This window comes from Nanorana parkeri, unplaced genomic scaffold (genome assembly GCF_000935625.1).
Source record: "Nanorana parkeri isolate BGI_ZX_2015 unplaced genomic scaffold, ASM93562v1 scaffold616, whole genome shotgun sequence".
NCBI classification, from domain to species: Eukaryota; Metazoa; Chordata; class Amphibia; order Anura; family Dicroglossidae; genus Nanorana; species Nanorana parkeri.
The window spans coordinates 104,830-129,511 of NW_017306884.1; the positions used below are offsets into that span (position 1 = coordinate 104,830).

The 24,682-nt window shown below is 40.5% G+C and overlaps 1 protein-coding gene across 5 annotated transcripts in view; it reads left to right on the plus strand.

Moving 5' to 3' along the window:
* ELMO1 (engulfment and cell motility 1) overlaps positions 1-24,682 on the plus strand; it is a 276,466-nt gene that overhangs the window by 13,799 nt on the left and 237,985 nt on the right. For 2 of the 5 annotated variants that reach the window (XM_018562953.1, XM_018562952.1), the window contains 5 exons: positions 6,806-6,856; positions 9,011-9,180; positions 15,416-15,427; positions 19,461-19,560; positions 23,797-23,948. In XM_018562953.1, the coding sequence (XP_018418455.1) occupies positions 6,806-6,856; positions 9,011-9,180; positions 15,416-15,427; positions 19,461-19,560; positions 23,797-23,948 (485 nt within the window). Of the gene's footprint in view, positions 1-6,805; positions 6,857-9,010; positions 9,181-14,333; positions 14,370-15,415; positions 15,428-19,460; positions 19,561-23,796; positions 23,949-24,682 lie in introns of all 5 variants that reach the window. The other 3 variants (XM_018562949.1, XM_018562950.1, XM_018562951.1) reach the window with 2 other exon arrangements.

Sequence of the window (24,682 nt, forward strand, 5' to 3'; positions counted from 1 at the left end):
GCTTCACCTACTCTATTTGTAATGTTGGCCATTTACAATTGTAAGCAAAACAGGAGTTGAGGGTAAATCCTTCAATGAGGACACTTTTTCTGGTGACAGCTGCCTAAGAGGACATTTCCCCTCACTTTGGAGAGATTACTGCCAAGTTATGGCTACAAATACACTTTAAGGTTAGGGTTATGGTGTTACCTAGGGATGCACTAATACCGATGCTAGTATAGGTATCGGTGCTGATACCGAGTATTTGACTGAGTACTCATACTCACCCAAATGCTCTGATACCGGAACTTCCGGTCAGAGAAATATTTTTTCCAACTGGCAGTACCGTAGGGGAACATGGAGCTGGATTCCCAGGCAATCAGGAAGCCGTGTGGCGAATAATGTCCCGGCTTCCTGATTGGGCGAATGAATAAGGAGCCGGCTGTGGCTGCCAATGAAATTGTCAGGGCCTCCACAATTTTAGCTGTCTGTAGCTCCCCCATGTAGAGCGCAGTGATATTCAGAGGGTACTGAAACTGTAAATGGAGAACTTTAAATAAATAATGCCATCCCAGCAGGGGAGCTTGGTAGGAGGATGTTAATTTATAGTTGAAGTCAGGAAGGGCTTAAGTGAATAGGTGATAACCGCAAGGGTCTCACCTCTGAGCTATTCTAACTTGACTTGATTAAAAAAATGTTTATTTTGTAAAAACTAAATGTCAGAACTATTAGTAAATACTGAGATAGAGGCAGCTGAATTTATATAAAAATACTGCCATTTACTGTAAAAGGTAAAGTTACCCTGTACCCCTCTGCACTTTCTATGGGCCACTCAGGCTGTACATCACATTAAAAAGGAACTTTGCCCACCCCCCTCCTTCGCCAGGGTAACTTCTGCCTACTGCTAACATGCTCACGCTCCCAGTGAATCCAGCATTGTCCTAGTCTGCTGCATCACTGCCACAAGTCAGGTCCTGTGCTGCCATCTTCCTTTTTGATGTCGTCGGGAGCCAGCTGTCTCTTGCGGGTTCTTGCATGACCCTCCGCACGGTCCTTCCCTCTTCAGCCGCTGAATGAAAGCTGATGTTCCTGGGATATTGGATGTAGATATCCCAGGAGGCTGCTTCAGCAGAGCTGATGTCATGCTCGCATGGGCAAGAATGGAAGCAGGGAGTAGGTTGGAAAATTACCACATAAAAAGGTTAGAAAAAAAGGGTTTGGCTTGTCAAGTGTGTGTTGCAACTTCAGCCACCTATATTTCTGAGGTTTTGCTGAAAGTACCCACTGCATATGTTTTTATTTAATTACGTTCTCAGTTTGAATTGCCTTGGCTTGTAATATATTTTTTGCCTTATTTTGTTCCTTTTTTTCATGGTATGTTTGCACAGTGAGTATGTGTTTTTCTCAGCTCTGATTAAACTGTGAAATATATTTTTCCAGTCAAATGAATAAGCGTGTTCAAGGTAAACATAGGAAAAAGGAACTTGCGGTCTGCTCTGGTTAGAAAATTTGTTATTCCATAGATAATGGCAGCTCTTAGTGTCATAATTTGCTAACATTTTTAACTCGGTTAGCCTCTGCTGATCTGTTTGTATTTTTTTAAAATATGCCTATTCTGCATAAAGGTTACTTGGCTCATAGCAATGCCACCAGTGTTATTTACAGGACGAGTTCTATTTTCAAATTACATGTATATACCTATGAATAGTTTTAAAATATGTATTTGTATTTGCATTTGTGACTGTCTCCTTTTAACTTTGCATGATTCACAATACAAGTTCTGTGTAGTGATAGGAAAAAGTGTCTGCTTTGCTCAGGCTGTTATTTTGTAACTCTTTGCAAATTTCAGGAGTGAGCCCCAAACCACCATCAACCATGGATGACTTTGTTCTTTACTACTTATTTTATATACCTCTCTGCATTATGTTCTTTTTTTTTCCTTTTCTGTTTTGTGGCGCAAGTGTTGCTATTTAAGTGACTTAGTGATAACTTTCAGTTGTATGGATGGACAGGTTAGGCTGTACACAACCGAGTTCATAAATGTAAATATCAGTAACCTAAGTGCCGACCTAAACAATCCATTTCAATTACATCCAGTCAGATAGGCTTATGTAGTGGGAAAATTTAGCATTTTTAGCAGATCAAAATAAATCGAACTGTGTGGCCAGCTTAAAACTTCCATTATTTCCTTGAACCAGTCAGATTCACACCAGCAGCTATGGAGTCTTAAAGTGTATTTCCACTTTTGTAGTCAAATTTGAGAAAATCCCTCTATATGTTTGGTATGTGATCCTACTCACACAACATAAAGAAGAAAAAAAATGTCTTACCTTTTAGCTGTTTTGTTAATGCAGGCAAGACGGCTGATTCCAGATTTTTCTCAGCACCTTCACGGTGATCTGTCCTAATGGAAAGACTTAGGACTGAAGTTTGAGGATTGTGTTTCTCACATTCACTTAATTAACATACAGTGGACAAACCACCTCAGACTTCTCACAGCCTCTCCTAACATTGCAAAGAAAAACAAGCAAGTAGAAATGTTAATCCTAATTAATTTTTTAAGAAGGGTTGAAGAGTTAGTAGCGCGATCCCAGGACAGGTACCCACAATTTATGGTGACATGGAAACCATGGATAGAGTCTGACATTACTACCATGTGTTTACCAGGAATGTGAGGCTCCTCTGCATGGCCATCAGAGGAGGGGAGATGAATGAGGGAAGGAGGATATGAGGCACTGACTTTTTTTTTCCTTTTTTTTTTCTTCTTTCCAATTTGTCTTTTTTTGGGGGTGGTTTAGAGATGGGAGGGATTTTGGGTTGTCGTTTTCCTTGCTTTTTTTTGTAGTTGAGACCCCTAGGGGGGAAGAATGGTTTTAATACCAATGGGAAGGGAAATGTATGGTGGCTGTTTTAGGAAGAAGTTATGAATATATTTATCTTCTGTTTTTGATTGGATTTCTACCTGGGAGAGTTTCTTAACAGGACGTTTACATGTTTATATGTCTGTATTGTTATATATAGAACAATAAAGAAATATTATACAAGAAAAGTTAACCCTTAAAACCCCTAACTCAAGTAAAAGCCGTTTAATCTGCAAGAAGCATTTTTTAAATACTTTTTTTAGCTTATGCTATGTGAATTGAAGCATGTAACAGATATGAAACTGGTTTTATCCAAACTTGGCTGCAAAAGTGGAAATGCACTTTAATGTTTGATTCTGAATGGTGACTGTAGATAGCAACTGTTCTAATGTTTATGACCGACGTAGGTTGTGACAGTTGACAAATGAAGCTCGGAGGAAGTCAACTTTTATGTTGATTTAACATTTTTGAGAACGAGTACACTTCTCTATGGATCCATAAAATCACTGAGGTGTGGACTATAGAGTACTTTCACTGGTTGCTCTAAATTGTGTTCAAACCTGAGTTGCAAAATAGCAGCTGAGCTCTTAATGTTTGTATCAGATTTGTGGCTGTAGGAAATGAACAGCTCCTAGTTTTGATGCCCATTGTGACATACAGTAGGCATTGTTTAGAGCTCCTATTGTGGAAACTGTCATCTTAAGTCATCATTAAAGGAGAACTATGAGGCGAGTGCTTTTCACTCACCTCATAGTTCTAGCCGACCTGTGACAATGAGACTGTCACAGGTCGACTCAGTAGATCGGGAGGTGAGCGAACACATACCGGCGTTCGCTCACCTCTCGATCCTGTCACTGCTCCGGCCGTGACAGGGGAGGGGCTGGATTCCCCCCTCCCCGCTCCGATCCTCCAGCGCTGACTGGCGGAACAGACTGGGAGGGGGCGGCTACAGCTGGCTCTGCCTCTAGATAGGCAGAGCCAGCTGTCAGTCACGCAGCTGGGTGGATCCAGACATAATTGTCGGGATCCGCTTCAGCTTCGGCATCTCAGTATACCGCGAGCTACAGCTCGCGGTATACTGAGCCTACGGTGATGGGAGGACGCTAGTTTGTGTCCTCCTGTTACTCTAAGGAGAACTATGGGGAAAAGCCTTAACCCCATAGTTCTCCTTTTAAGGCCTGCATTAGTGCAGATTGTCAAAATAGCTTATGTTTAAACCATTATTCAGTTAAGTCTGCTGTTGAGCTAATCATATCTCTTATAAGATAGGAGGGACAGATAGCAGTCCTCTCAAACACCATATGAAGTCCTATGGCACAGTCTTCTGGCCTTATCTTTATTCTGAAATGCTAATCCTTAAAGAAGATTTATGGGCAGAAACTTTATTAACCCTTGCAGTGGAGCTACCCCCGCACTGCAAGGGTTAAAGGAGAACTATAGTAACCCTTTTATGAGTAAGGCAGCTATCTTGGTTTGTTTCCTGCGGTGTGGGAAATTGTCAAAATAATAGCAAGATTAGGGTCTTCAGGAAGTCTTTCAAGTAATTTTTAACATTCCGACAAACTATCATCATTACTGAAATATTTGACTATATTGGCAATAATTATTTTATCCTCTGGTTTATTTCTCTTATTTATAAACAGTATTTTTCTCTTGTTGTGATAGCCAAGTTATGTCATTCCTAAAAGGTAGAATTGGTATGCTTGTATAACATATTTTATGTTCTCTGTTTACAACGTTAATTTGTACTTGTGCTAGGAAAATATCTGATATACAGACAGAAAATGACAGAGCTTGTTAGCATGCCAAATTACTGCCTGTTTTTCTAGCAGAACTAGTTTGAATTAAATTGATTTTAATGATCCTTGTTAGTAGCTTGGAACATTTAAATATATTAAAACATTCAAGATCAGGATTGACTTAACGCATTTCTCTTGGAGTAATGAGCTTACCCTGTTTTTATGAGTCCACCAAACCTTCCAATAAAAGTTATCAAGTACTTAGTCAAAAGGATTGTAAGCTATTTCAAATGCTGATGAAATCACTTAGGCCCGTTTCACACCTGGGCGTTTTGTAGCGCGTTCGTACGCTCTGCAAAGCGCTTAAACACCGAAATCCCATTATTTCCTATGGGTATGGTTCACACCTGGGCGTATTACAGGCCGTATGAACGCGCTTCAAAACGTCCTACGCCCAAAGAAGTACAGGAGCTTCTTTGGGGCGTTTTTGTCGCGCATTTCCATTGGGATACAGCCAAGTAGCCCTCGGAAACGCGCGTTTGTCGCATGTTTTTTACAGCGAATCGCGACAAACGAGCACATTCGATACGCCTAGGTGTGAACCCAGCCTTACAATAATTGCTGCTTCTTGATGTTTGAAAGTTGTAGTTTCCTGCAGAGTCAGTTGGTCCCCTGAGCATTGGTCCTGACTTTCTGTTTTAGAGTAACTCCTTTGTCAAGCAGAGTGCTATGTAGTCACCCTTGTGTGTGTTAGTAAGCTGTGTCCGTCTCCAAAAACACACAGACACAGCAAATCTAGCTACTCCTCTACCCCCTGGCCCCATCTTCTCCAAGCCAGTAGATGAACGGTTGCTGGAGCCTGCACTGTCCTTTCTGATCTTGTACTGGACAGGAGGTTCAGGGAAGCTAAGCTGAGAGACTTGGAAGCTGCTGTTCAGAAACATGATTGTAAATGTTTGGGCCAAAATGTAAAGCATTGCTTTGCTGGGCAATGTATAATTGTTTGATCTGGAGTCATTGGTGAAAAAACGTTTCAGAGTTTAATACTTCTTTAAATGCAAATATATGTACTATATGAAATACTATACTATACTTTGCAAATGCACTAGATTTACAGGAAGAGGGAAGTATCAAGTTTTTCCTATAGACAGATCCCACCTCCCAATTTTCAGGGATTAACTCCAGAAATAATAATAGTAATATATATATACATATATTGTATATATACTTTATATATAAAAATATATCCATGGCAGGGCATTGTAGTCACACTGTAATCAATCTCACTATAATTATACATGACTGTTGTCACTGATGTTGTTATTGATATGTTATCCTACCTCCCAACTGTCCCTCATTTGGAACCATATTCCTCTATCCCTCTTTCTTCCTCCGTTGTCCCTCTTTATGGTCTGATCTACAGATATCTATAAACCTAGACTGTTCATCTAACCTCTTATTATCTTTGTTGCTATTTGAAAAAGCCAGTATAAAAAAAAGTATTGGGGAAACAAACAATTCTGGGTTTAATTGATCATTTTAGGCATATAACCTTTTAATGGTCTGCATAACTGGGGATGTGGCAGGGGTGTGTCCATTTCCTAAATACATTGTGGTGGTAGGTGCCCCTCTTTTTCATCTCAGAAATTTGGGAGGCATGTAATCTTCATAAATGGTGCTACTGTGTAATAGTTCTACACATCATTTGTAACCTTGTCACGTACAGGTGACATTTTCCCACCAGTCTACTCTTATTGATTTGCTATTCTCTGTCTTCTAGATAACTAACTTATAATAAAGTTAGTTGCAGCTGCAAATACTTTTAGGCTAGATCATATGTGGCCACTTACATACCCGTGTTTTATTGAGCCACAGCTTCTTAAAATGGTACCCTCATTGAAACTGAATTGGAGAGAGCAGAGATGGGATGAACATGAAGATTGAAGTATGGCACTTTGACTTGCAGAGAAATGATTTAATGCTACAAATCTTAAACAGTGTGTACAGTGTAAATGTTAGTGACCAATCTATTTATAGCCTGCTTTGTATGCACTCTGTTCAGTAATTGCTGCCATTTGTTCTAACTTCAGTAGAATTGTCCATAGGCTTTACTATGAATGTGTGATTTGACCAGTTGCTTTGCCATATAGTAGCTGATCTTTATGCTTTCTGTGACACTTTTTTTTTATACATTTCAGTTATTTTAATAAGTTATTTTTTTCATAGAATCGCAATGAGATCAAGAATGGAGCTATTCTTCGTCTAACAGCATCCCCTGTAAGTGTTTATATATAGTATTTATTTAGGAAATGTTAAGCTTTGCCATCTTAAAACAGAAAGCATTTACATTGCATCACTGACTCTTGAAGTGTATGTAAAACCCAACCATGAACCTCTCTTATTTGCTTCATGTTGGCCTATTAAATACACCATTAGAAGCATATCTGTTTAATAAGAGCAAAAAATGTCTACTGATCTTCTCCGATAATTCAGAGATGTCCTGTGCACAGAGCCGATTGTATTTCTGGCACATTAAGGCCCCTTTCATACGGCTGCTCCGATCAGGTCCACCGCCCAGTTTGTCAGGCGGACCCGATCGGATGCCCAATGCGAGTCTATTGGCAGCAGTGACGTCTGTTTACATCGGGTTACCCCCGTCTATGGCCGTGTCCAGAATAACAAACGTTTTTCATCAGACCAGATGAGGGGTATTTTGATGTAGACGGACACATGTCTTTTTACATCCGATTCCCCATACACAGACATGGAGTCCGGTAATTGCAGTTTTTTCTTCCATCGCAATATGGAAGAAAACACTGTATGGGCACAGATGTCACAGGAGTGACATCCGCTCCATACTGCTGTGATCAGGAGAGGATCTGTGCACGGATCCTCTCCTGATCACCGCGTGTTAAAGAGGCCTAACAGTTTTCTGTACTTGCAGGACCTAAAAGAGAATGCAGCATGGGTGAATGTTCATGTATTGCAGAGAATTACTGCATGCTTTCTTTTGCCCTGACATACACTATATGCTTGACAAGAAATGATTTGGCTGCTCTCATCTTTGTTTCTGTTTTTCCTGAGCTCCTAGGTAGTCTCTAAACCTGAGGTGCTCAATATGGAAATAATATTTCTAGAACTGGAGCTCTGCCCCCCTTTAATACCTTTCTCTCCACTGGCCTTTGTGGCATAGCACATTGCACTGTGGTAAAACATAAGCTTTGTAGCGGGAAGTAGCTGTTGTATATTGCGCAAACCAGGATAATGGGATACTGGGGCACTGAAAAAAAACCTAAAAGCATGTGCGGGCACCTCCTAGGTGTCTGTTTTGTGTGTTTATATCAGTTGTACAGTTTAACAACTGGATTATGACTTATGCAAAAATAGCTGGAGTCTGCAGATTATCCTTTTATGTTTCTGTGGTGAGCTGTGCATTCAGAACTGTTGGTTTACTGTACTGACTAAAAACCTGGAATTATTTTTCAACTTGCATGCAAGCTTTAAGTTTGCTTGCCATTATCAGTGGTATATATAGAAATTATGGCTTTTATGGGAGGGGTTTGATTAGTAGTTATACAGATGAACTAGGTTAAGTCCATTTATCAGGGATGGGTCAAAACGAACCACCAAACCCTCCAGTATAACTATAGTAAACCACAGCTTTTCCTGAAATGAATCGGATTGCAGAGCGCATGCACGGGCCTGTCCAAAAGGATTTGCAACCAAAGGGAGAATAGGTAAACCACAGTATCTGGATATCTGTACCTGTTCACCAGGATGTTAAAGCAGAACTGCAAACTCCTATCCTTTACAGCCAAGGAAGGTGCCATCTTAGCCTCTATTTGGATTGCAGTTGCCTTGGTGCTTCGCATGTGAACGACTATGACACCATCATTTAAAGGCTTAAAGCTTGGTTGAGAGCTGAAAAAAGCACACTGGCAATCTTGATAGTTGGCATGCTTTGAAAGTACCTGTTTTGGGAGACATTAAATTGGTGGGTCACATTCTGCTTTAATGTGTACAAAAAACCCATTTTGTTCAGATACATGGAGTCAAAAATGTTAAAGTGAAACTAAACCCAGGTGTTAAACCTTAAAAATCCATTCAAGGACCTTAACTACTAACTAAACATGAAATTGTAGTCCATCATGGGAGCGAGCTTGGAGCGGTGGCTACTTTCCAACACACACAGGGGCCATGGGGAACAAAGGTAGCCACCCTCCAGAAGGAAGGACATTGTCAGCATAAATTCTGTGATGATGTGAAGATCTACAGCTGAGTGATGCACAAATAAGCTACATTTGTGTTAATAGTTAAGGTCCTTGAATGCATTTTTAAGGTTTAATTCCTGAGTTTAGTGTCGCATTAATTGTCAGGTATCAGTTTGTCAGATATCTGCCCTAACTCACTTTCCAATATTTTCTTATAAAGACTCACACTGCGCATCAGCTGCATGACAGAGTCCAATCTTCCAGCATGGACGTCAAACTTGAAGCACTAAAGGATTTGGCCAAATTTTCAAGAGATATTACATTTGCACAAGAATTCATAAACCTGGATGGAATCTACCTCCTCACCCAGATGGTGGAAAGTGGCACAGAGTAAGTTATCCATATTCACTTCCACTTGCTAGTTTTATGCTAATTTTTGTTGTTTATATCATATGGTGGCTCTGTTACAAGCTCTTTAATCTTCTCCTTTTTTTTTGTTTTTTTGCCTGCTTATTCCTTCTCCTTATTCTACTTTAAAATCCAATGCATTACCTTAAAATACAACACATTTTTCTAGTTTTGGATAGAGTTGAGAGGGATTAGATAACCTGTCAGTTTTTTATTGCTGTCTGTATCCCCGTTAGGGAGATTCCACTTATTTGTCCTAGTTACCGTTATCGCTGAAAGTCAAAGAAAATCCTAAATTGTGGGTGGTCATCAGAATAGGAATAGATGTAAGATCTTCCAATTGGGATACTGCATCTGCTGACCACCAGAGATTTCCCTCACTTTGGAGGGATTTCCTCTAACTTCTTGTGGCTATCAGACAGGACATGAAGGGCAATCTCCTCAATGGGACACATAAAACCTGAAGAGTTGTAACCCTCCCTTAGTCTATCCAAAACGGAAGAAAAAGTGTTGGCTTCAGCTCCACTTTAGGACTGGCCATGCACTGTTAACATTTCGGTTGATTCACAAGAATCATCTAAAAATGTTGCGTGGAAGTGCCAGTTTGACAAAATCTGATTGCTCAATCAACTTTTGTCGAAGGAGCTTGGTTGAAAATTGTGGCCAATCAGCTGCAGTGTGTTAGATTTTTTTTCTCAGGCTGATCGAAAACAATTGAATAGAGTATGCCCAGCCAAAAAAAGTATCCTTATTTCTTTTCACGTGACAGTGATCACTTCAGAAGAGATTTTTAACGCTGTGCCAGCTTACTGTTATTCATTATAAATTCTACTGTAAACCCAATTTTTTTTTAAAAGACAGTACACATTGTGATTTGTATTAGAAAGTACAGTACTCGACTGTGTATTATTTACTAAGACTGAACAGAATGACCAGTCTGACGCTGCCCATTGTATACACTCATTTGCTGAAAAACAAAATTGTATGTAAACCCTAACGTCTCTTATTTGCATCTCTCTTGCTCTGTTAAAGCAGAACTCCGAGCAAATCAAATCTTAACCCTTGCAGTGGGGCTACCCCTACACGGCAAGGGTTAAGTGCTCATTATGTCTAAAATTACAAAGTTCTATTCACCGGGACCTTGATCCTGGCTGGCTTCTACACTGCTCCCCCCATCTTGTCTCCTTCTCCACTTCAGCGATGGAATTTCCCTTGGCGTTCTCACGTTCTATACACTGTATAAAATGTGATGAATTAGAGGACCTTGGACCACTGGAACGGAGGGGGAGAAAGGCAGAAGGGACTGGTCTAAGCTGGCTAGGAGGATCGGGTGAATATAATTTAGTTTTTTTAGCTCCCCTAGACAAAACGAGCACTTAACTCTTGCAGTGTAGGGGTAGCCCCACTGCAAGGCTTAAGGTTTGATTTGCCCGGAGTTCTGCTTTAAATATACCATTGTAAACATTTTGTTATATCTGTTAAAGTGCCATCAAAATGTCAGGAATTCAGAGCTGCACTGTGCTCAATTCTAGCATTACCTCAAGGAGCATAATTATCCTTTGCTTTCTTATGTTGGACTACAGAGCAATTTATGTTGTGGAGAATAGGATGGGGGGGGGGGGGGGTTTGGCAAAAAAACGGGGGGGGAGTTTAGCACAAGACTGGTGGGCAGAGCTGACATTGTTTGGTTCACAAAAATGCTGTGTGTCTGCATATATTGCAGAGATACTGCTTATGCTTTTTTTGCTTTTTTTTTTGCACTGACATACACTTTAATAAAAAATAATTGAAACCAAAAACTAGAACATTTTGGGATTGACTGACCATTTAGGTAAAACTGGCATTCATGCGCTAATAGCTGCTATACATCCAACATCGTTATTCTGAAACACGAGATGAAAGATTAGAAACCTCCATTTTTAAATAATAGGAAATTGTAGTAAAAAGAGAACATGGCCAATGACCTGCTAAAATGACGAATGCATTGTTTGCCTTTGTCCAAATCCCGGTGACAATGAAAAGGTTAAGGTGTTATTAAGAATCGGTCCTTTTGTAGAGTTGGAGAAAATCTTGGGTTTTGTGCTGTAAAATTATCCCTTTGAGAAAATGTAATTAAAAGAAATGTGAAGCACAGCCAAATCCCATTTAGTGCAGGCCTATAAAGGGAATACGCTCGAGATTGTGCCTTCAATTACTCTCTGCTTCTTTGCTGTGTAAGTTATGGGACTGTGGGGCATTGTTAAAAGGAATGTTTTTTTGTACTACAAGAATGCTCTGTTTGTCAAGAAAGAAGTCTAAAAGCTCTTCCTGACATTGACTGGGGTTCATTATACAGATGTCACCTTTATTATGGAGAATTGTTGGATGATGCCTTGTGATGCATTCTATTTTTTTTCATATTTACTAGATTGGATCACTTGATGTAGCTTCATGTTTCTGTTTGTGTATGATTTTCTGTTCAAAGGAAGCATCACAGGTTGTTTTACAAGGTTTCAAGGATTTTCTCTTATCTATTGCTCTGAATGTTTCACATACAATAAGGAAATGGAATGTGATAAAATGTCACAAAATAAATAACATGGGTTTAAAGTGAACCTGTAGTAAAGAAAAAATATGTTAAATTGAACAAGTCCCTTAAAAGAACTATAGCTAAGCCTTTTTTTAATCTTTAGCACTATTTTGGGTCATTGAAGAGCATTCACGAAGAGTGCAGAACCGCGCTACACCCAGCATCCACCCTATTGCCTGACGGCAATAGGCTGCCCCTCTCCTCTCTCTTTCCTTCCAATGAGCACTGGAGTAACAGAGAGAGGGGAGGAGGGAATCCCTGTCTGGATTGCAGTGAGCTGAGCGATCAGCGGTATGATTTCTCCGGAGCTATAGAGCCAACGAGACCACTGCAGTGTCACACGCCTGCTCAAATTCATTTAATGCCTCATTCACACAGACGGCTGCACTCGGCTAGACACGGCACCTGTTACTCCTGGGCGTAAGTCTCTGCACTGTTGTGCACAGATATGCTGTATATTGGGACATGCCTGTATGAATGGGGCCTGAAGGCCTTGGAAAAGGCATTAAAGTGCATGTATATACCTTGTTTTTCTGTGGAAAACATCTCCTGTATGCCCCTGGAGCCTGAAAGGTACACATGACCTACAGACTTTTACTGGAAATTCCAGCTGAAATTCTGGCGTGTCCTCTGACATCCCCCAGTGCAGTTCATGTGCCTTTCTATTGACTACTGAGGAACATACCTTAAATTTGGCATGTATGGTAACTAGAGGTGCACCGAAATGGACATTTTAAAACCGAAACGAAACCGAAATAAAAAAAAATGTCAGGCCGAAACCGATACCGAAAATGTTTTTTATTTTTTTATAATTTATTTTTATTTTTTTACTTTTAGGGGCTTCTGGGGAATATAAGGGGGCTAAACAGACCCCTAATATATCCCTTTTAAAATAGAAAAAGAGATTGAGAACACAAAGTCCTCAATCTCTTTTTCTGTGTCCCGTGTTATCAATGAACAGGAATCCTCTATGAGTGTTCCTGTTCATTGATAACATGAGTACATTGTTTGTTTACTATAACTACAATTATGAATGAATGGGGGTGATGTAGATCACCCCCATTCATTCATAATTGAGGATATAGTTAACATACCATATTCTCAATTATGTACACACACTCGGCGATCACTGATCGCCGAGTGTGTGTACCTTGCTCTTCTCTCTGACACGCTGTCACAGGAGGCTGATCGAGCGGTGTAGGGAGAAAAGCCCAGCCTCCTGTGACAGCGCTGTCTCCGCCCCCACACCGCTTTGCCGGACTGTGATAGGCGGTAGAGCGATGTGGGAGGAGACGCTGGCCGCTCATAGCGCTCTCCACCGCAGCGCTCGGCCGGCTGTCACTTTCTCTTCTCCCCGCTGGGACATAGAGCAGCGCCCAGCGGGGAGAAAAGAAAGCAGGAATGCGCCGATGTATCGGCAGGAAAATGGCACTTTCGGCATTATGCCAAAAGCGCCATTTTCGGCCGATATATAGGTGCATCCCTAATGTAAATATTTGACAGGTAAGGTTTAACAGACACTTGGCTTAAAGCTCAAACATAAATCTGCTGCAATTCAAGGGCCCCAAAGGAGATAGATTGCCATTGGAGAATACAGGGGGGGGGGAGGGGGCAAGGGTGCCATATCGTTGACCTGTGAACTGTGCCCTCCTGTAGAGAAACTAGCCCTTGAAGCATAACTAAATTCAAAAACAAAAATTTAATATATTGCAGCTTATTAGTCCTTAGATGTGGTGGCTGCATTAGTTTTCTTATTCCAGGCTAAAGACCTTTTTTTACCAAGTACAGAAAATGCTTGTTGATTTTGACTGTTTTACAACTCTTTAATTGCTTGTTAAGTATACGTGAAAATGTAAATGTCCATAGTGTGGTGGGAGATGTACTTTAGGTTTCTCAACTACTATGCTCACTTACTGATTTCACTGATTTTTGCCAGGATCTGCACTTTGAAGTGCACCTGTCGTAAAAAAGAAAGCGATGGCAAATACTTGTCATACAGTTTAGGTACCAAAGGTACCCCCACACCTTGATATTGGCCAGTTACGTTTCCCATTATAGTGATGACCCAATAAAAAGTTGTAATGGCCTTTTGATGCTCTGGTGTTCAGTTTCACAGTCGAGACCTTGATTTGTGTTAAACAGTATAACAACTGTTACATTAATTCATTAATGGGACTCTCAATGTGCTTTTACAGTAAATCAATGAGGGTATATCAAAACTGGAGCAGACAAAATCTAGCCCACAGTAACAGTCAGCTTCTTTCTTCAGTTTGTTTGGTTAATCTTTGACAATGAAAGATAGAAGCTGATTGGTTCATGGGCAACTGCTCCAGATTCTGTCCTCACCAGTTTTGATACATTTTCCTCAATGCATTTTAACCTAAAAGTGATCCCAGAACAGCTCTCAAATGTTTTAAAATGCGAAGAAAAAAATATGAAAAGTTATCTGTTCACATGTGTTTTATGTGTTTGGATATGGTAAAGGAACTCTTAAATAAACAATATATAAATGTAATTGTCATCATAAATATGTGCTCATGTGTCAATTCTGTTTACATTTTTATAGTCGATATCAAAAGTTGCAGAAGATAATGAAGCCCTGGTAAGAATTTGTCTGGATCACCATTTGCATTGTTAACTGTGAATGCTTAATGCATCTTTCTGTTGTAGCAGCTTGGGGAAAAGCAGTTTGCTGTGTGATCATTTAGTTGCATAAGATCTGTTGGGAATTAGGCTTGGTCTCTCTCTTTGCTCTAACTTTAGTTGACTTAATGCTTCTCTTGTCTTAATTTTAATTTTAGTCATTAACCTCCCTTTACTGCTTTTAGAAGGTACAGCATAAATGAGATCAATTCTTAAAGTACATATTAACCCAAAATGCCAAAATCAGACTCAAATACAGTTTATATTTATATTTGATCAACATCACCTTAATTAATCCTACAAATCATTTTTTGTACCTTGTTCTGAGTTTTTTTCTACAATCCTTTGGTCTACAGTCTTTTGTTGGTTGTTTCTTCCACACATTAGGGAATTATCAGCGGGCGGTCATTTATTGACGTCACACACAGCAGGAAGTATGTGCCCCGCAGTTGTAAGGGGGACAGGCCCAACTAGTACTGGCAGTGGTAAACCATACAGGAGACAGGGTAACCCAGGGACAGTCCAAACAGCTTTTTCCTGCTTTTATTCAGCAAGGCTGTAAACCAAACATTGATGCAGGGGGGCTTTGTACCATAGCATAAAACAAAGAAAACATATGCTTGTCTGAGTCACAAGACAAGACTTAATCCAGTTCCTGGCTAACAAGGTGCTCCCTAATAGGTTTCCCAAAACAATCACAGTTGTCTTCCAGGACAGCCAATGAAATGATTCCATCTACCTAAATCAGAAAACACATCATCCACATTGGAATAAAAAGGAACCCGCACACTCCTACCTCCGTTATTTGTGTTTCCTTTGGCAAAACAGAAACATCGTAACATTTGTTATTTTCTCCAGGCCTTCGATATAGATAGCAGGGGCCGCCCTGCTCCTCAGAACACAGATACAGATGTAGCTGGAGGGCAGCACGTGGGGGCTTCCCGACGGCTCCCCAGCCTGTCTTTGACGACCCAAGGTTTCCCTCCAAAACGGGAGGCAGGACAGCCTTCTGGCGCAGTGCCTCCAGATAGAGGCCACCTTGTTGTGTCCTCATAGGAGCAGTAGTGCCTGAGCAGGGTGGTTAATAGCAAGGCTTTGGTCCTCTGTCTATTCAGTGGAGGGCAGGTCAGATCCCTCCACTCAAGTGCCCAGTAGGAGTAGGGGCGAGAGGGGGACTCGGTCGCTTTGAAAAACTCTGCCCGTTGTGTGTCATCCTACTAAGTGTCCGGGCATGTCGGCACCCCTGTCACGGCCGGAACTCTTCCTTCTGCTCCACGCTACTTATGGAGAGACCTTTGCTACATTACACCCCCCCCCCCCCCACCACCGTTGACACAGGATGGCTCAGCTGGGGTCGACTTTATCGAGTCTGGAGCCTGTTGGGTGTTCGTCTCGCACTATGGCTTTAGTTGTCTCGACTAGAAGAGCCCTGTGGCTAAAGACATGCGAAGCTATGCGGTCTGACTTTTAAAGGGAAATTGCTTTTTGGGCAGGAGTTATAAGCTGTTTTGGATAGGTCAGCAGATAAGAAAAAAAGCTTCCCGGCTCCTCAGAAACAACAAAGGAGAAAGTTTTTTCTGTGGCCAGAGGGGCCAGCAGTACAGCCACGATTCTCTTGTTTCTATATCTTAATTCTTAGCAAGTTAAAGGTTGGGGCTTCAAAAAAAGGGAAGGACGGGGGTTTTTTATTCAACCAGCCCCAGCCTGGATCCAAGTCAAAATGAAGCTCCGCCCAGAATGAAGGGGGGGGGGGGGTTGGGGGCCTTCGTCTCGTGCAGGACAACCTGACGGACAACAGGTTCATTTTGGACATTTCCAGTTCCCGTTTCGGTTCTGGCAGAAGAAGAAAGGAGGAGATTTTATTCCCACATTTTTGCGAGGATAAAGCCATCTGGAAAATGCAGACTTATCCTCAACCTAAAACTGGATGGAGTGAATCTTTTTGATAAGAAACCTACTTCCGCCAGGAGCATTGTTGGCGACAGTAGACCTCAGGGATGCTTACCTATACATCCCCATCAGAAGCGCTTCTCTGAGGCTTCTGAGATTTTCGGTGAAGGGGCCAGTAGGCACTCTTCATTTTCAGTACAGGTCACTTCCCTTCGACCTCTCCTCCTCCCCGAGGACCTTTACACAGGTGCTGGCAGAGGCATTAGCAATCTTGAGGGTAGATTTTCCGCATTCAGAAACGCTGAAGTTGTTCCTGGCAGTCAGTGACCCTCAGGACTTTTATGAGGGTCCTCCGGTTGAAGACCATCCCATCAGTTGTGTGGGCACAGCTTCACTCCAGGCCCCTTCAGAATTTTTGTTGGCCCACTGGGAGGGAGACACGGATTTGTTAGACATAGAAGTTACACTGTCAGGAGAGGTAAAACAATCTCTGAGGTGGTGGATGGAAGTAGGGAATCTGTCAGGGCAGGTTGTGGTATCAGAAGAACCCAGTGAGAATCACGACAGATACCAGCACTTGGGGATGAGGATCTCACTACCTGGAGCACGTGTCATGGTTCCTGGGATCGCCCTTTGAGCATGAAATCATTTAATATGAGAGAACTCAAAGCTATAGTATTGGCTTTGCACCAGTTCTAAAAATTAGTCAAGGGACAGCGCGTACAAATCTTATCGGCAGTAGCATATATAAACAAGCAAGGGGGTACCAGATGACACAACCTAATGTCCTTGGCAGAAGATACGCTATCATGGGCAGTGAACAATCTATTGTCAATTTCAGCAGTCCACCTGGAGGGCAAAGATAATTCTTTGGCGGATGCTCTCAGCAGGAACAAGGTGAGATGGTCAGAATGGTCTCTAGGCGATCAGACATTCCTGGCGATAACCCAATGTTGGGGAATGCCAGAAGTGTACCTGTTTGCCTCCTGCCTGGTCCCACCCTAGAGTAGTGAGTATGGGTTCTCGCTTATCCTCTCATTGGCTGTCCTGGAAGATGACTGGGGAAAACTGAAGTTAGAAACCTGGTAACTCTGTTTCCAGGAATCTTCCAGGACAGCATGGATTCCCTCCTGAAATAGCATGTGAATTTACTGATGAGTAACGTTTTGCCTTCGGTTCTCCGGGTAACTGAGGTGGGAGTTTGTGCGTTCCTTTTTATTCTAATGTGGATGGTTTGTTTCATGTTTCAGGTGGATAGAATCATCTCTTATTGGCTGTCTTGGAAGATTCCTGGAAACAGAGTTACCAGGTGAGAAACCTAAGTCACAAATATTGGGTACCTCCAGTGCATTGAAAACAATTAAAGTGCATTCTTAGTAAATCCTAGAATTGACAAGAGAGACAAAATTGTTACCTAAGAGAATGGGTTAACACATCTACATATAAACTCTGTTCTCTGCTCTTATAAATAATTTCCCTTGCTTTTTTAAGTTTTGCCCTTTTTGCGCTTTTTTCAGTAGTCATAAATGTATATGTTGCATCTGGTTTATGACTTGTCAGAAGGCCAACTGCACTGTATTGAAAAGTCTCTGCAACAAACCCTGCAAATAGGATATTATGTATGTTATATATAGCCTATATATAATCTTGTCCTAGCTTTTTGGTGCCATCTTGTGTCAGTCAAATGAAAAGTCTCCTTACAGTGCAACATCATATTGATTCAGTTATGTAGAATGCAAAGCTATGGAAATGCCAACTATTTGTTTATAGATCTTGGCTTAACATGCAGTCCAGTATTTTCTAGTAGCTTGCTGTAACTTTTAAACGTAGTTTTTCCTAGGAAGTGGGGAGGGGATTCAGAATATTTCTGTAAAATAGGTTGTATGCATTACAGACATTTATACCAGCCACATTTTCTCTCCTCACCTGTTCAATTTGTTCTTATTTTGGTGTTGTCCATGAGTGATACTAATACATCTTTTTACCAGAATGCAGGCTATAGATTCTGCTCATTTTCATTAATCATATTTCCTTTTGTATCAAGTTGATTTATATCAAAAAGGCAATAATTGTTTTTGTGCTGAAATGTCTATTTTATTTATAATCTGTATGTAAAAAAAGGATTTAAATACATTGTACACAGCCATGGTACAATTTTCATTTGTTAAATAAAGCTCTATTATACATCAAGAATGTCTGAACATTGTCTTTTCTTCATCATGGTTTATGGAGCAGATTACAAGGAAACAAATTGTAGGCGGAGATCAGAGTGAAAAGGAAAAAGAAGTGGGGACAAAGAGATGCTAGGTCTAACAGTCCGCATCCAGGGAGGCTTTTGGGAAAAGCAACAAAGGAAAAACATGGAAATACACAGGTCAAAGTAAATTTTGAATTGGTTGGGGGCAAAGCACAGGAACTGCATTGTCTAACCATAATACCATCAATAGTTTATCTGAATAATGTTATAGTTAGGGGGTCGCCAGGACGCCTAAGGAGATAAGGTGCAGCCAAATGGCTCAAATGATATACATGTTATCATATTGGTATTTACATGGACCCAGCTCTCTGCTTCCATGATGTCATTTAGATTGGTAATCCACTCAGAGATTGATGGTGGTTGATCCTGTCTCCAGTGAAGTGAAATTAATCCCTGTGTAGAATGTATTAGGTGAGGAGTAATGCTGCATTTGTATTGTTTAACAGAGGAGGGTTCAGATGAAAAAGAATAGGTAAGGGGTTATCTAATAGGTAGTCACCTGTGATCTTGTATAAGCTGACATATAGTGTCCCAATAAGGTTTGATTTTAGGGTATGCCCGCCATATGCGGAAGAATGTACCGTAGTGTGCACAGCCCATCCAGCAGGTATCAGGAATAGTTGGAGAAATGCAAGCTGGTATAGAAGCACCCGATACCATTTTGTAAGCAATGTGTAACAGGACTCCTGTAAAATGTCTATTTTAAAATTGAAATTAAATGAGAAAACACTAAGGCGTATGCTTCTCTTCGACTTCTCCTGAAAGCTTCTTGTGATAAGATATTACTTTCCAGCTTGTTTTGTGTTTAGAGCTGCAGTTTATTACGCTTTCTTATAACAATCTTTATCTTGTAAATGCATGACCTTGAGAGTTTAGCACCATTCTTCTTCTTTTTTTTTTCAGCTTTGGAGAAATGCTTTCCTATTCTTTGACAGCATTTGTTGAACTGATGGATCACGGAATTGTATCATGGGATACTTTCTCTGTGGCATTTATTAAAAAAGTAAGTATATATCAGAGCTTTGCTACTATAACCATAACTTGGACATCATCATCATTTGGCACTTAAAAACGCCCCCTTCGTTTTCAGTGGCATCTAATAAGGTAAACGCTCGGGGAACATAATCATTTTTAGGTTAAAGTACATGTCTAAGGAAAACAATTGCAGTATTTTTCTGTAATACATGCACCTTTTAAAATGTTTAATCTCTTTGCAAATGCTGCAAGTACAGAAACATACCTGCTGATTCTGCCATTAATACACTCAGTTCTTAACTTCCTGTAGTGAACTGACAACGCTGTCTCTGCTACATTAAAATCATAAGCAGTATTGTTAGCCCTGCCCTGTTCTCTTCTGCTGGACTTCAGAGCACCTCCCCTTATGTTATGAAGATGAGGAGGGGTCATTATTCTGTAATCCACCAGAAGAGAACGGGAAAGGGCTGAAAACATTGCTTCAAATTTCTGTGCATCAAGAGTAGCGTTGTCAGTTCACTACATGGAGTTAGAAGCTCATTGGATTTCTATCGGATAAACAGGCATTTTTCTGTACTTTCATAATTTTTAAAGGGATACAACATGGGAAAAATGTTCATGCATTGGAGAAATGTACTATATGTATATACTTTCTCCTTTTAAAAACTCTGTATATTCCGTACAACACGTAATACACCCAGTAAGATAAGCGCCTTCTAAACAAACATTCTATGGGAATATACAGAGAGGGAGGCTTAATAAATGTCACCAGTTAAATTGTTTAAAAATGATTTTTCTACTCTTTATTTAATGCATCTAAAAAAATGCATATAGACTGCTCTATTAAAATACATTAGCAACCTCCTGACTCTTGCTTCTCTGATGACACCATTGCAGTGAAATGCATCAGACACTGGGGTAACTGACCCCTCTACACTCACCATCTGCTCTCTCTGTGCAGCAGCCCACCATAGCCTTTTGGTGGATCCTTACAGACTACTCCATATATTGTATGCACCATTGATGGGAGATAGTAACTATTGGCAGCCAACCCCTTTTGGATGTGGTGCTTACGATAAGTGACTCTGCTTTGATTATCAGCATTGACATTGGGACGGAATGTCGGATGGTTAATTGACTTTGTTACGCTCCCTATGACGTTAATGTGTACAACAGTCGCTCACATGTGCTGTGTATGGCTTAAGCCGTATGTATTTATCTTGCTTTATCTATATTGATCTTTGCTAGTGGGTACTGGATGTGATGAAATTATATTACAGATACATATATACCATTTGGGCTAGGGGGTTTTCAATCTGCATGCGAGATTGTGGACGCTGTATGTAGGCATTACAGTCTTACTTGTCAGCAGTACATTAACTCATTTAGGGCCTCTTCACACCAACATCGGAAGGAGCTAGCAAGTGAACGGAGTATTCATTGACTTGCAATTTCAACTTCCGTTCCATTGCAGGTTTTTAAAATATTTTTTTCCCTCCTTTTTTTGCCAAACTTTATTTTAATTAACATGTCCTGAGTGGACAAACATCTCTGTATATTCTTTTGTTACTTGTTTTATGATTACATCCGCTTTAGTTCTGTTATGTTACGTTGCTCTGAAAAGAGTAGAGCACGCTATACTTTTTTTTTCCATTGCACTCCAACGGAACGCAAGAGATCACAGCAATGTCAACTGGTCCCATTCACACCCATACATTTTTCAGTGCCCTTGCATTAGCATTCGTTGAAATACGGATTTGGTATGAATGGGTTCCAATATTTGGAAAGGACTCATGCATATTCCCAAAAACGACATCTCTATAAGATAGATCATCTGAATATTGCAAGGAGCTGCATTTACTAATATTGGATGCAATTTATGGACACTGCAGACTATGAGTTTGTGATGAGAAAATAAAATAGAACTATTTGTATATTTGGCCATGTAGGTTTATGTTAATGTTGGACTTGCCTGGTTGGATGAATCATAGTATGATATATTATTTGACTCGAGGGGTCAGCTACAGTGATGTCCTTAATGCATTTTGCCGCAATGGTGTCATCAGAGGTGCAAGATTCAGGCGGAGTAAAACAAATCTTAACTGGTGAGATTCATTAAGCCTCTCACTCTGTATATTTCCATAGAATATACAGTATATATTATGCTCAGATGTATACTTTAAGTCTTTTAGGATATCATATTCTCTAAGACTGAACACTGACTAAAATGTATACGGCAGCACATGTATACAAAAGTTAAAACATTTCTATACCCAAAAATCTAAGATTTAATATATTGCAGCTCACTAGCGCTTCGATGTGGTCTGCGCATTCATTTCCTTTTTTCAGGATTTTCCACCCTTTATTGTTGACTGGTGATTATGGCAAAAACACATGTCTTTCCCTGGGGTGAAAACACTTCTCACTGCACTGTATCTATGGAGGAGCAGTGTTGTCACCCCTGGCTGCTCTCCTGATTTGGACTACGAACACCCCCTCCTCCTCGTCGCCATTATATAGAGGGATATTAATTTGTCGTTCACAGAAAATAGCTGATAAAGCTAACATTGATAACAAGAATATTCTTAGGGTAACACTGTTTATCACTAAGGGGGTTATTTACCAAGATGCCATAGGCAGCCAAATAAATATCTGAGCCGAAGTGAAGGGAGCCGAAGCCTCTTCGGTTGTTCACTGCAGCCCTATACGGCTATTTTGAACTGTACATCAGCTGCATTTGGCCCGCTTCACCTCCTTTCGGCTCAGCTGAACAGCTTCAGTACGTTCTGTTGAACCGAAAGGAAGAACCTGTTCACCTCAGCAGATGCAACATCTGAATCGGCTGAAGTGAACGTTTGGCAATTCCTTCTCTGCTGTTCACACCTATTCTCAAAGGGACTGAACAGCAGAGAGTGAATAGCCAAATGCTCAGCTCAGCATTCGGCTCGGTCATTCTGTTCACTACCTCAGAGTATGAATTGTGGAGGGGAACCGCATACTAATTTGTTTTTGGTTTTTTCTCTGTTTTTTAACAATTTGCAGAGTTTCATCCTGCTTCAGAGGACCGTTTTTCCCGCTCGGCTGTTTCCTTCAGCTGCTCTATGCGTTATTAAGAATAGAGCGTACAGCAGCCTATCAGTTCAGCTGAACAGAAGGGTTTCTGCAACTGAAGTGAGCCGAAGGATTAGCCGAATGTTCGGCAAATCTTTTGGCTCTTTAGTAAATAACTCCCTAAATGTAACAAATGGTACAAGACAAAATATTCATCTAGCAAATAAAGAGAGCAGAAAAGAGATCTTGTAGTCATTTCCATTGTAGTTTCTATGAAAGTTTTTTGTTGTTGTATTGACCCACAATTAAACTAGTTAATTCTGGTATTTGTCTTGTTAGTAATAGGGGGCTAATGCTGTAAAAGTCCTTCTAATGTGTTTGTATGCTTATACCGATGTGTAGGATTTAGAACCACACATATGTGTCAGGACTTTTTTTTGTTTTTGTTCAAGTGGATCTTTTCCCCCCCTAACTTCTTGGCAGCTGTAGTTACTGTTATACTGAAGCATTTTTTTCTGATCAGTTGGAAAGATATAGCTGAGCAGTAATTCAACACCAGGGGAGCCCCTCGGAGTTGCTTCAGACCTTCTGCATCACTTTGACGCCACCACTGCGCCCTGGTCATATGAAAAATGTGATACACATGTCTTTGCTGTCAGATTCCAATTCTATATTCCTTGGCATAGGCAGTTTAAAAGTTGATTTTACAGTCGCAGGGGAACAAAATGTTGAAATCTTTGCAAGCGTCACATGCATTTGGTAGTATATTTTTTTACAAGCAGTTCTTATAAGGATACCCTTATTGTAACATTGTTAATGTAACTCTCTTTTTATTGTTGACTACATAGCTGTTTGGGGTTGTTGTTGGTTTCTGCACCCTGCACATTACTCGTGTGCTTTGCTTCACTTTATGGAATCTCCTTATATCATTTGTTAAAACACATTGAGGGGAATTTATCAAAACTGGAGCAAACAGAATCTGGAGCAGTTGCCCATGGCAACCAATCAGCTTCCCTCTTCTGTTTGTTCAATTAAGGTTTTGAAGCTTATTTGTTGCCATTAGAGAAGTTTATTGGTTGGCATGGACACCTGTTTAAGATTCTTCTGCTTCAGTTTTGATAAATTCCCCCATTGTATTTTCCTGTAATGTTGTTTTTATGTTTATAGTCCAGCAGTATGTCCTAACAGGCATTTGTCTTTGTATTATTTTTAGATTGCAAGTTTTGTGAACAAAGCCGCAATGGATGTGTCTATTTTACAGCGATCTCTAGCCATTCTTGAATCCATGGTCCTAAACAGTCATGATTTGTATCAGAAGGTTGCACAGGAGATAACCATTGGACAGTTAATTCCACATCTTCAGGGGTAAACATGCATCATATCATGACCTTGCTGCTTCTAGTTGCTCTTCTTTTATGTCAGGGGTGGACAGTTTATTATGGAATTCAGGGGCCAGTCTGTCAAAGTCAGGAGCCAGCAGGATTTTTTTTAGGAGCCAACTCTATTGACAACAAAAGAAGATATCAAAAGTTAGGTGCCAGCTGTACAATAAAAAGAGCATTGGCTAACTGGATCCTGGGATTGGTCCTACCCCGTCTTATGTCCATACGTCAATATTCAGACTTTCTAGTTTTTAAGAATGTGGGCAGAATAGGACGTTTTTGTTAACGAGTGGCCCAGCACCTTTGTATACTTCTCATCCTTTCCTTTCCTCCTGTCATCTGTTCCTTCCCCATTAGATATTGAGGAATATATGGAACAGTACCATTGCAGAATAATCACTGCTGCTCAGTTGGTCGATAATTGTATGACTGCTTCTGTTGCTACCTTCACAGGTGGACTTTTCTGGGGTGTGTTCCATCCTCTTGGTCCATCCTTTTGATGACCATGTTGTTTTTAGTTCAAACCTTCTGGTTTATAACCTGTTGTGCAACTAAGATGGGCATTCAGTGTTAGATGTGAAGTAAGAAAATTACTTCTAGATGAGAAGTTGTGGAAACATTAGTATAACAAACTCAATCAATTTTATAAAAGTCAACAGTGCAGTAAAAAATAGTAATATTTTTACACTCTCTTTTTAATGTTTTTTTATAATGCCA